Source organism: Protopterus annectens, chromosome 7.part0 (genome assembly GCF_019279795.1).
Source record: "Protopterus annectens isolate FY-2018-M chromosome 7.part0, PAN1.0, whole genome shotgun sequence".
Lineage (NCBI taxonomy): Eukaryota > Metazoa > Chordata > Ceratodontiformes > Protopteridae > Protopterus > Protopterus annectens.
This window is the reverse complement of record NC_056739.1, coordinates 551,149,842-551,162,297: the sequence shown is the minus strand read 5'-3', so window position 1 is coordinate 551,162,297 and position 12,456 is coordinate 551,149,842. Positions and strand designations below refer to the sequence as shown.

The window sequence follows — 12,456 nt, the reverse complement described above, 5'->3', positions numbered from 1 at the left end:
GGAAAAAAAATTTTTCCACCCACAAACCGTCATATAATGAATGCAGTGAAACAGGTTTGTCTGCCCATCAAGTGAAATTTGTGAATATTAAAAATTGGGAAACCAGGGTTATATGGTCATTAAAATGTTGATGTAGTTCTGTAAATGTATATTGTTTAATTTTTTTTTGAAAGCAAGTTCATTGTTCATTTTTATTTTCTAGATGTGAAATGCCCAGATCCACAAGTTGCCAATGGGGTTAAGACAAGTAATTTTGGGCCGACTTATCGCTACCTGGATTCTACTGAATTTGAATGCAGATCAGGCTTTTGGATGAATGGCTCTTCAACAATTACATGCAAGGAAGATAATAATTGGGATCCTTCACCCCCAACCTGTGAGCGTAAGTAGATGTTAACTTACCATTTTCCTCATTATGATAACTGCTGCAGTAGCTTTAGCTACACTGGTTGTTTCATGGGCTCGATATAACAGCCAGCCCGCTTCCAAAGCTTCAAAGTCAATGCTCTAGAAGAGAGTGTCAGGAACTGTGCAAAACATGAATTTATTTTTACTTATCGTTTGATCTAGGCTAGGTGGCCTTGTTTCATCTGATACTTGAGGTTGTACTTGTATTACTAGGGAAACTTGAACAGGAAGTTGGGGAACTGGTACTTATGTAAATGTTTTGTAAAGGCAAATTCCACATGCCCAAACATGACTTCATTGTGATGTGGAGCCATATTGCCCATCTTTCCTGGTGAGCAATAATGGCTTCCAGGCCAGTTCTTTTCCTTCCTGTGTAGCTGTTGACTCTGGTTAGGAGGTGCTAAATCCAGTTGAAGTAACTGGAATCTGGAGTACTGGGGAGAGCAAGATCCCTGAAAACTTCCATTCTGCAGACAAAAAAGTAGCTGTTTTCATGCTTTTGTAAAGTTTTTACTTTGCAAATTAATGTACTGTGCTTTGTGTATTGGAGTAATAAGAACCTAAGAGTTTTGTATAGAATAGAGCACTGACTTGTTTGTTGAAAGCCTCATTCATTCATTAATTCATTCATTGTTTGGGCTGTGGAAGGTGTATGGTACAGATACCTAGAAATAGTTATACAAACTCACATTTTTTTCTTTCTAGATTATATCATGCAGAAGATAGACCTTGGTTTTCTTTGTTTATGAACAAGGATTAGCATGCCTTCCCCTATCTGCCTTGTAATTTTGTGGTAGATAACCCACTTCCTGTTTCTGGCTTGGGATGCTTGTCGGTTTGTAGCTGGGAAAGGCAGTTAATGACCTAAATCAGTGGCTACAGTGAAGTAGTCTGACCCCCGCTGGGATTTTTGGTGATCTGTGGAATTGCTTACTAGAATGCCGCAGTCACTGCCACAATAGGAAAAAGCTATGCTGTCAGTACACCAGGTCATTGTGGGGCTTCCAGTGAAACATTGTGCTGCAATTTGTGGTTGGTAAAATAGACTTGAATGTAATAAGGAGCATGAAATGAAAATTTTTCATGTTTGGAGACCAACGCATTTAGCGGGTGCGTTATTTCACTCCTGCTTTAATATAGTGCATAAAGATGCACAGCCTTATTAAAAAGTTGTTAGTAGAAGCACCTCTGAGCTTTTTTATTTTTCAGTTTAATATGTGCTTTAAAGGATTTTAATTGCTTATTTCACAAAAGAATCAGGAGTAAACTTCATGATCTCCTTCCATTGTGACAGAGAGAACAGAGTGCCAGGAACTGAAAAACTTGAATTTATTTTTATTTTTACTTTGAATTAGTCCCACTAAGCTAAATGGCCCCTTTTCAGGGCATACATTGAGGTGGTATTCTAGGAGAAGCATATACAGGTCATTGGGGAACTTGTATATAATTAAATATTTGTAAATATGTAAATATTTTGTAAATAAGTTATTTTTGTATATAAATAAAGAAACCCTACTTGTTATTGTTGCAAGTGGGACTCATGTTGTAGGAGTACTTCCCCTTCCTGTTCCAGGTGCACAGGCAGTCTGGGGAAGCAGGGAGACACATGGAGAAAAGGAGATGGAGTGGTGAATAAAAAGGGAGGATAAAACAAGCATGGATACAGGAGAATGTTTGCAGAATTCTGAGTTGTTTCAAAGAAATGTGATGGAGATGAGTCAGCAAATGGTGGCTGTATAATTATGACCCACCAGTTGAGAGGGCTGTGGGATGATTTGCTTAAAGAAATTGTGCAGAGTGAACCAGAAAATGGATTTTTTTTCTTGCACAGAATTATGGAGAAAATAAAAAAGGAGGATGCAGAGATAATTCTGAAGAATAGTGTTAATATGGAAAACAAAAGCAGAGAAAGTAAAAGAAGGTAAAAGTGGAGTAGCAGAAAAGAAGGCAGAAGAAAATAAAAAATGGAAGAGAAGAAAATGAAAAATGGAAGAGAAGTAAGGATTCAAAGTAAAGAAGACAAATGGACAGGTATGACATAAGGGACAATTTAATAGCTCCTTTGGGTATAAAAGCAGATGAGATAAAAACATTTATTTATTCTTAGAGACATTTTTGACATATTTGAGACTGTTTTTTTCAATGAAAAATGTTCTGCGAAATTTTGAGAAAAGGACTGTAACCCATGGAGTTTTTGTCATAGCATTTAACAGGGAAATAAAAAAGAAAATGTGTGTACAGTTTCAAACAGAGGGAGAAAGAGACTTTGAATGGTCATTTGAAAAATGTATGTAAAGAAGTACTGGACTTGGCAAACATTTATGGCAGAAAGGGTTTCTAGACTGGTGGCCGGGATTGTAAAATTGAGTTAGAGTAAAAGAATTATACGTATGCCAAGCTTGAAAAATGGGGGGTGGGGGGTGGATAGGAGTGTTGTAAAATAATGGGGACAACACAAAACACCAATGTTGGTGGAAAAGGAATTTGATAATTAACTGTGACAAAATAAAATGTTATATTTTTGGAGAAATGGGACAGGATGTAAAAAAACTGAATGGAAATTTATAAATGTAACTAAATGTGGCATTTATGAGTGGATTGCAAAAATGAAACGACTAAGGAAAAAGAAAGTGAACAAAGACAAGAAAATTTAGTAGTAGAAATGCAAGCAAAATTATATGAGAAAAATGAATAAAGAGGACATGGAAGGTTCTGAAGTAAGTGTTGAAGACCTACATTGGTGGGTAGAAAAAGAAAAAAGTAATTCTATTGGTAAAATGGAAAAAGACAGACAAAAGAAATTTAAAGGGTTAAGTACAAAAAAAACAAAAGAAAGGAACTAGGATTTGGTGTTATGGGTAAGGTTTTGAATGAGAGACGCAAGGTGCAGCGTTTGATTAATACCTTTGGGAGAGAAATTTGCTTGGCTTAGAATGGCTTGTTAAGAAAGTTAGCCTAGTAATTGGCTATGAACTTATAAAACCATGAATCTAAGGAAAAGGCAACATGAAAATTTTACAATGCTTTCTGCAAATGTGAATAGTATTAAGAATGTCGTAAGAAAAATAGAGGTTTTAGAGTGGTGTAATACATGTATACATGTAATTATATTAGAAGATAGATGATTTTTTAACAAATGAAATATTACAAGTAAAGAAACTAGGGAAAGGAAAGATAATCTGTAATTTGGGTAATGAGATATGTTCTGCAATAGTATTCTGTAGAAATACTTATAACTTTAGCAAAAATGGGAAGGTTAACCTTTGTAGATTTAAAACGGAAAGAACAAGTATATAGAATTAAACTAGTATATGCCTATGTTAATTGTAAATAAAGGGATAGCTTATTTAATCAGATTTTAGTCTGTGTAGTGATAAATATGAATATTATAATAGAAGACTAATGATTTAAGAGGAAAGTGTAAAAAGCGGGGAAATAAGAAAAATGATAAGTTATGAGATGTGCCATGTTAAAACTTTTGGATAAAAATTCATGGACTTAAAAAAAGGGGTATGTATAGAACAGAAATATATTACTTTTTTAGTATCTGAATGTTTAGTTATAGGAGAAGGGAAAGTAGTTGAAACAGGATTTCTGGTCCTTTGGCAATATGACTAGAGATAAAGAAAAATGAGGAATATATAAAAATAGACAAAGGAATAAAAAGGATACACGAGAAGGCATAGAATGAAGAAAGAGTAGTAATGCATTTGGGGAAAGGTCATATTACTATGAGACTATTGTATGAAAAACTGATCTGAATGATAGTTATTTATAGGTTCATAGGTAGGTACTAGGCTATCGGCCCAAGGGCCTACGTAAGCCTAGCCAGCAAGGTTCCATTGCTTACGCCACCTGGTGTGAGAATTTTTTTTTTTTTTTTTTTTTTTTTTTGTCTTTTCGGCTTTTCCCAGTAAGGGGTCACCACAGCGGAACTCTGGTCCGCTAATGATTGGCAGTAGATTTTTATGGTGCCGAGTTGCCAGCCCGACGCCCAACCATTCACGCATGTCTTTCGGAGGCCACTCGACCGCAGGGAGGACAAGCATACTCCACACAGAAGGCACTCTCCCCGCACACTAGCTGAGAATCGAATGGGAGAACCTGTTGCTGTGAGGCAGCAACGCAACTGCTGTACCACCGTGGCTGCATTTCTTGCACTTTTTTTACTGCATTATTCATAACATTTTCCTGAATTGTAGGTTTTATGTTTTCCTTTCTTTACTTTTCTCACATCTCACATCCGATGTGAGAAAAGTAAAGAAAGGAAAACATAAAACCTATAATTTTGAATTGGAAGATTTAGAACATAATGATAAAAAGTACTTTGACAAAGAAAAAGAATTATATGAAAGAAATCAAGAAAAAGTGCAAGAATTGTTATATAAGCAAATATATTTTTGCAAGGAGGAAAGTATCAAGCTACTTAAGCAGATTAGTAAAGGAAGATGGTAGTTAATGAGAGAAGTAAATGTAAAAGGAGAAATGGAAAGAACTCAGGAAAATATGAATAATGTAGTAAAATATGTACTAGAAATGTTTAAAGAAAAAATGTAGTGACTAAAACATGGAAAGTTTTTTTTTTTTTTTTTTTTTTTTAATAAAGTTTAACAGAAAAAGAGAATAAAGAATTGGAAGAGAAGATTTCTTTAAATGAGCTGAAGTATTATAAGTAAATAGATTTGGCAGCAGGACCAGATAGAGTAGGGTATGAAATGTATAAAAATTTAAGGGACTGGCAAAAAAAAATTTAATGTTGAATGGTTAAATGAAACTTTTATGTATAAAAAATATATAGTAGAATACTTAAATTGATATGAACAAAGGAAGATAGAAGACAATTAAACTGGGGACCAGTAGTCTTGAATAGTAATTATAAGGTGTTTGTGTAAATATAAAACAGATTTGATACTAAAATGAAAAATATTATGGAAGATAATATATTTAGTTTAGAGGGGAAGGGCTGTCAAGAATCGTTAATGATAGAGAAGTTGTGGATGATGTTATGAATAGAAAAGAAATGAAAATAATGATAGGAGACCGTAAAGCATTTGACACAATTGGACATTAACTCTTGTAATAATGAAAGAATATAAACAAGAGGAAGTTATGTAAGTTAGTGTACAGTGATAAAGTAAAGATGCTTGTAAATGGCTGGTCAAGCCAAGAGGTACATATGACAAATTATATAACTCAGGGATGTCCAATACGTTGTGTACTCTTTGCATTAGTTATGAATGTGATAGTATGTCTGTCTTTTCGGCTTTTCCTGGTTAGGGGTCGCCACAGTGGAAATCCATTCTGCTAATGATTGGCAGCTGATTTTTATGGTGCCGAGTTGCCAGCCTGACGCCCATCCTTCAGCGAAGGCACGCCCATTCACGCATGTCTTTCAGAGGCCACTCAACCGCAGCGAGGACATGCAGACTCCACACAGAAGGCACTCCAGCTGAGAATCGAACAGAAGAACCTCTTGCTGTGAGGCAAGAACACTATCGCTGTACCACCGCGTACTAGAATGTGATAGTATGTGAAATTACAAAATGAAGGAGATGGTGTTTATAAAACACCTTGTATGGTTAAGAATCCTAGTTTATTTTAACATATGCAGGTGATATTATAATAATTGCAAAAAACAAAATTTGGATAAAAGAAGTAATTTGCACAAATGAGTGTCCAGATGTGATAGGGATGGCTTTAAATAAAGAGAAAAGTAAAGGTTTAGGTGATGTACAAAAGCTACGTGAATGAAATGTTGGTGTTGGGTGTAAAATTTTGGAATAAAGATGCAAGTAGAATTCACTGAAAAAAACAAACAATGGAAGAAATAAAACAAACCTGTATTTTCGGTGAAAATATAAATTATTCAGAAAAAAGGTTTATTTGATACATTAGCACTGATGAGAAAAATAGCATATTTAGCAAGTGTTTATGCTGCCAACAATATTTGAAAAGGAATTATTGCAGATATTTTTTCCATTTATATTGGCTTCTAGATTATGTTTTAGGGTTAATCAACCCACTGGTAAATGCTGCTTCATTAAATGTGCACAGAGTATTAAAGTGGATAAATAAAAAAGATGAATGATTAGTAGTAAAACTGTATAAATGCAAGTATGACACATTTTGGGGTGTGGTAAAAGTAAGTGAAGAAGTAAAATGTTACCAAGAAAATGTTGTTGCGGAATGTAAAAATTGATGATATAGAAAAAGATAGCCAAGTATGGTTTGTATAAGAATGTAATGATGAAACATATTTACTATGTAAAGCCATTGTTAAATCTAACAGATGAAAAAATTAAAGCTATAAAAATAAGAAGCAAATGGTATAATCAGAAAGTTGAATGTCAAGATTTTTTGTGGAGACTGGTAATAGATGAATTGCCAGCATCAAGAAATATGCCTTATAAAAAGGAAAGGGATAGAATATGTTTACGTTATCAAGAAGAAGAAAGTATGGAACATGTGTTTTTGAAATGGAGAAGAATGAAAATGTTATGGGTAAACTATGTGAAGAAATTTTTTTCAAAGATGTAAAAGAAATAGATAAAATTGATATAATTAAATATGGGTTTTATAAGAATACAAATAAAGTATATGTGAAAAGAATAGCTAAAAAGTTATTTTGTTATATGGGTTATACAGAATGAAAGAATAAAATTATGTTTAATGGTAAATGGATTTTATCAACAATAATAAATAAAATCAGATGGTGTTATAGAAAAGGGAACGGGGGTATAATAGGAATGAAATTTGTTATGACTGTAAAGGAAATCTTGAATGTTTAATCAGAATTATGTATGTAATTTATTTGTAAATATGTAAATATTTTGTAAGTAAGAGTTATTGCTTTATATAAATTAAAGACCCCTACTCTTTATGGAACAATTGTTCTGTTTCTAGCATAGTGGCATGTGGGAGAACAGTACTCAAGGCAGGCAAAGATGATGGATAGCACAGGTGCTAATGCTAGTGCAGTGGTAGAATTGTTACAGGACACAGAGGAGCTGTTTCTGCAGAATTTTTTTACTTCTTCAGAAGCAAACTAAAAATCTAAGGTTGTATGATTGCCCTCCAATTGAGAGGGCTGCAGGATAATATTTTGGGTTAAATACTATTATAGAGCGAGCCAGAAAGGAATTTTCATGGACAATGTCATGGATAAGATTTAATTGAGAGGAATCCAAACCTGTTTTGAAGGAAGAATGTCTGAAAAAGAAATCGCATGCAGAAACTGTTGAGGAAAGTGCAGGGAAAGCAGTGAGAGAGGAACAGAAGAAGAGTAATATCAACAATCCAAAGAAATTTGTTGTAAGAATTTAGAATAAAGAAAAAGAAATGGACAAGTATGACATGGGATAATTTGGTGGGTCTGAAGTTTCAAGAGGCAAGAACCTTTATTCTTCGCAAGGAGACATTTTGTGACATTTTATTTGAAACTGGCTCTGTTATGGGAAGTTTTAGGGGAGATTACAAAAAGCAAAAGAACTGTAAGCCATGGAATTCATATGTAGTTGAAGCATTTCATATGGAAATAAAATAAAAAATGCATGTTTAGCTTCGAACTGAAGATGGAAGAGACATTTAAGTTAACTATGTAAAGATGTTATTGACATTATTAAAGTTTGAGAGAATTGTGAATTGGTAGATGGAACTGTCATGTATTGAAACCAAGAAACAGAAATTATGCAAATTCCCACTTTGATAGATATAGAAGGAAACAAGCGTGTTGTAACATTAGGGAGAACCCAAAATATTTTCCCCCCTGTGGAAAGGATAATCACTTGATAAGTAATTGTGATAAAAGGAAATGTTTGTGGGAAGACAGATGGTGATGCAAAAAATGTGATTGAAGTGTTATAGCTGCATAAAATTGGACATTTATGGATGGATTGTAATGTAGAGAGGATGAAGAAAATAAAAATGAGAAATACACAGAGAAGAACTAGAAATAGAAGTTAAAGGGGATGTAGGGAACCTAGAACAAGGTAAAAAAAGAGATAAAGTTAGAGGAAAATGGAAACCAAAGATGTTTCAGAAGAAGGCTGTGAAATGAGTGCTGAAGATAAAAATGGGAAAATAGTGAAAACTAAGTTCAAGGGGGCAAGTATAAAAGAGAAAACGAAAGTAAATAGATAATGCCAGTAAGATAGATTTAGAATTTATCTAAAGAATCGCACAATGTCCGGTAAGTTACAACATAGATGTAGTTACAGTATGAATTCTTTCAGTAAATGTAAATTGTATTAACATACAAGTTGAAGAATAAGAATTTTAAACTGGTGTAGTAAGTGTGATGTGGATGCACTAATATTGAAGTAATATTGGAAGTTGTAAGATTTTTTGACACAAGAAGAGAGACTGCTAACCGAAAAGTTTTAGGGAGGAGTCGCAATATGGAATTTGGGGGGGAAAGTGATGGTTTGGTGTAGTGGTGCCTTGTAAGACGCCAGTGAAAATATTAAATGTAACACTGTTACTGATGGGAAAATTAACTGTTATAGATATAGGCTAGAATAACCAGGTATGTAGAATTGTAGTATTACATGTTACAAAAAAGGGAAAGCTTATTTCATGAATTTTTGGATTATGTACGCATCTATGAATATTGATGGGAGATTTCAGTTGTGACCCGAGAGGAAAAAGGAAAGGAGTAGTAATGTAAAATGTTTGAAGTTATAAAATGTGTAAGTTAAAGGTTTGGAAATAATAATTTCTGGACATATGTTGGGGTGCATCTAAGACTGAACTACATTATTTCATTGTATCAGAAGGTTTAAATATTACTGAAGCAGACACTTGTAACAGGCTTTTCACATCATTTAGCTTTATGGGTAGAGATAAAGGAAAATAAGGAGTATATCGGTAGAGGAGAATATGGAATGAAAATGGAAAGCAAAAATTTGCACAGTTTTGTAACGCTCACATTTCCAAAATAGTATTTTATAAAAGTAAACAAGCAAACAACTAATGACCAAGATATGGGACAAATAAGAAAAATAACCAAGTATAAAAAACACAAGTTCTGTCCCAGCAAGGCAGCAAAACATAAAACTTCCAAATGGAAATAAAAAAATAAAGTTTAGTCACACAAGGTAAGCGCTTTTCACGGTTGGTAACCGCTTCATCAGACAATAGCACATTAACACAATACAGTTTAAAAAGCAGTAATAGCCAATGAAAAACGCTGCTTAATTAATAGGTAAAAACAATTACAGCATTTAAAATGGTAGTATCTACTAAACACTGTAAAGAATCCCTAGTGCAGAAAATCCAAGTAGGAAGCATACTATACACAATCACAACTTTAAAAATACTCATATGGTATTATTGTTTAAATGGTCTCTGTTTTAAAAATGGTTTTAATAAAACCCTGTCATTAACCCCGGGGTGGGTGTCCGCTTTGAAAAATAAAATCCATTTCTGTTCGCATGCTTCTGTCTTACATTTCAAGTCACCACCCCTATTCCCTTCTGGTACAACTTCTAAAACAAAAAACTTAAAATAATGATTTCTCCGTACTTCAATTACATGTCTAGCTAAAGCACTAGTATTCTTGCAATTCCTGATGTCACGTGATAGATTACTGTCTGTGTGTATCCCTAAGTCCCTGACTGCTGGGTCAATTCTAAGGGGTGTGTTGTAAATGATAGTTACCAGGAGTAGATGACTTCCCAAAGGATACTATTATGCATTTCTTGGCATTTAATTTTAGTCCATGGCTCTGCCACCAGTTTGTGTCAGCCACTTCTGGAGAACATTTGTGTCAGTGTGAGATTCAGTGACCACTCCTAATTTGCAGTCATCTTCAAATTTACTCAGCCAGAGATCATTGACATTGTCTTTGATTTCACAAAAGTAAATGCCAAAAAGGAGCGGTCCAAGGACTGATCTCTGAGGGACTCCACTTGTGACCGGCCTGTTTGTAGAGGTAGACTCCCCGTTCTAATTTCTTGGGTCTTGTCTGTTAGCCAGCTGGCTATCCACCACGTGCCATATGAGTTTGTACCTAACCTCTTGAGCTTGTCAACAATGTCAGAGTGGGGTATTGTGTCAAATGCCTTGGCCAGGTCAAGGTAGGCAGTGTGAACCTTTTTGCCCTCCTCCATTCCTTTGGTGACCTTTTCAAAGAAGTCCACCAGGTTGAGTAGGCATGACCTGCCCTTGATGAAACCATACTGCATTGGGTCCAGTGTCTGGAAGTTTACTATATCACTATTGATCATTTCCATGGCTTTACATACAAGACTTATTATCTGTATTTTCTAGGGTCTGTAGATAGCCCATCTTTGTGCAAAGGGATGACTGTTGCTGTTCTCCCTTCATGAGGCACGAAACCTGTTTGGAGGCTATAGTTAAATAGCAATTCCAGAGGACCTGCTAGGTTATATTTCATGCTGTTTAGAATGCATCCTGTGATATTGTGTGGGTCCATTAATACAAAGTTCTTGGCCTTAGTTTAGAGCATTAAGGGCCTGTTCCCTAGTGATAACAGGGGGCGTTCTATTTGATGGCATTTCCTGGGGGAAGCTTGAGGGGAAGAGAGGGGTAAAGTTGGAGCTGCATTTATTGGCCAGTAGGTTTGCTATGTCTTCTGGCTCGGTATAGGTGTCTCCATCTACAATGAACTCTGCACACAATTGTGTATTGCCTTTGAGGTTGCAGACATAGCTAAAGAATGTCTTGTGGTTGTCCTTGGCCTGGGAGGTCAAATTCACCTCAAATTTGGCTTTGTTAAACTTTTTGTTCTCTGAGATGTTTGTTTAGTTTGATTAGAGTGCTTTTTTCCTGCTTGGGTACTGCACTGCCTAGTTTTTGCCATGATTTTCTTCCTTCTGTCATACAGCCTATTGATTTTGTCATTTCACCAGGGTGGCTTGTTTTTTTGTGTTAGTTCTGTATTTCCTGGTGGGTACAGCTGCCTCTATACAGCTGTTACCGTGCTTGTGCAGGGTTTCTGTGAACAGTTCTGCATAGGCAGCCATGTTAGGGTTTATGGGGGCTTGACATTTTGCCAAGTTACCACTTAATAGCAGGAGGTTAGCCTTAGAGTAGTAACTGAATATTCCAGGTTTAACTGGAGTCCAGATTTTATTTTTACTTCAAAGGAGACAATTTTGTGGTCTGACTTTACCAGGGAAGACATTACAGTAGGGAGTGTGCAGCACTGTCCCATATTAGTGAGGACCAGAGCCAGTATGGCTGCACCCCTGGTTAGTGTATTGATTGTTTGGTTCAGGGAGTTTGTGTCTACAAAATCCAGGAATCTTTGTGCCTGTACATATGGTGTTGTATATGATTCCCAGTTAATAGTGGGGTAATTAGTCACCCATGACTATAGTATTGAGTTGGATGGTTAGTGTTTCTAATACATTTAAATACATGGTGTGGTTTTCCTGGGTTATATGGAACTGATATTGGATTTTGCCTATGGTGATTTGAACATGGAGCAGCTGAAGTGCATTGCCTTATTTGACCACCCTTGGGGTATATTTATTTTTTTATGTAAATAGACACCTACACCTTTAGTCCCTGTCTGTGTAGTATCTGGTCTAAATGTGTGGAAGGCATTGTAACCTTGCACTGTTGGTGTGTTCTATGTGGCTTTAAACCATGTCTGAGTGACTGCACAGACATCAACATTCTCTAGGGTGAGGAAAGCTTCTAGGGAGTGGAGTTTTTCTTTTAGACTCCTGGCATTGAGTAGTAATACCTTTAGATTTTTTTGGTTTTGATTTGCTATGTCGGAAGTACTTTCAGTTTGGCATTGCCTAAAAAAGGCAGTGTGGGGGGAAGACAATGTTTTAGCTAATATTCAAAAGCCTAGAGGAGAGATGTACAAGACCATCCTTGGCAAAGCACCGTGGTCTGTTGACCATCTCCTTCCAAGCTGACAAATATTGTCCCCGCTTAGAATGAGATTCAAATAAATATAATATGACATGAGCTTTTTGTAGATAATTATGAAGGAGTATAATAGTGGGAAAATTCAGAATGTATGTTAGTATATGAAAGTAAGAATTATAGTAAACGGGTGTATGAGCAAGG

At 35.4% G+C, this 12,456-nt stretch overlaps 1 protein-coding gene across 1 annotated transcript in view; it reads left to right on the top strand.

The window, feature by feature from the left end:
• The window catches only part of LOC122806590 (complement component receptor 1-like protein), a 511,640-nt gene extending 511,235 nt beyond the window's left edge, over positions 1-405 (top strand). Inside the window, exon 6 of the mRNA XM_044077138.1 lies at positions 203-405. Coding sequence (XP_043933073.1) covers positions 203-390 — 188 coding nt within the window. The 3' untranslated portion in view covers positions 391-405. The remainder of the gene's footprint in view (positions 1-202) is intronic.
• The last annotated feature ends 12,051 nt before the right edge of the window (positions 406-12,456 follow it).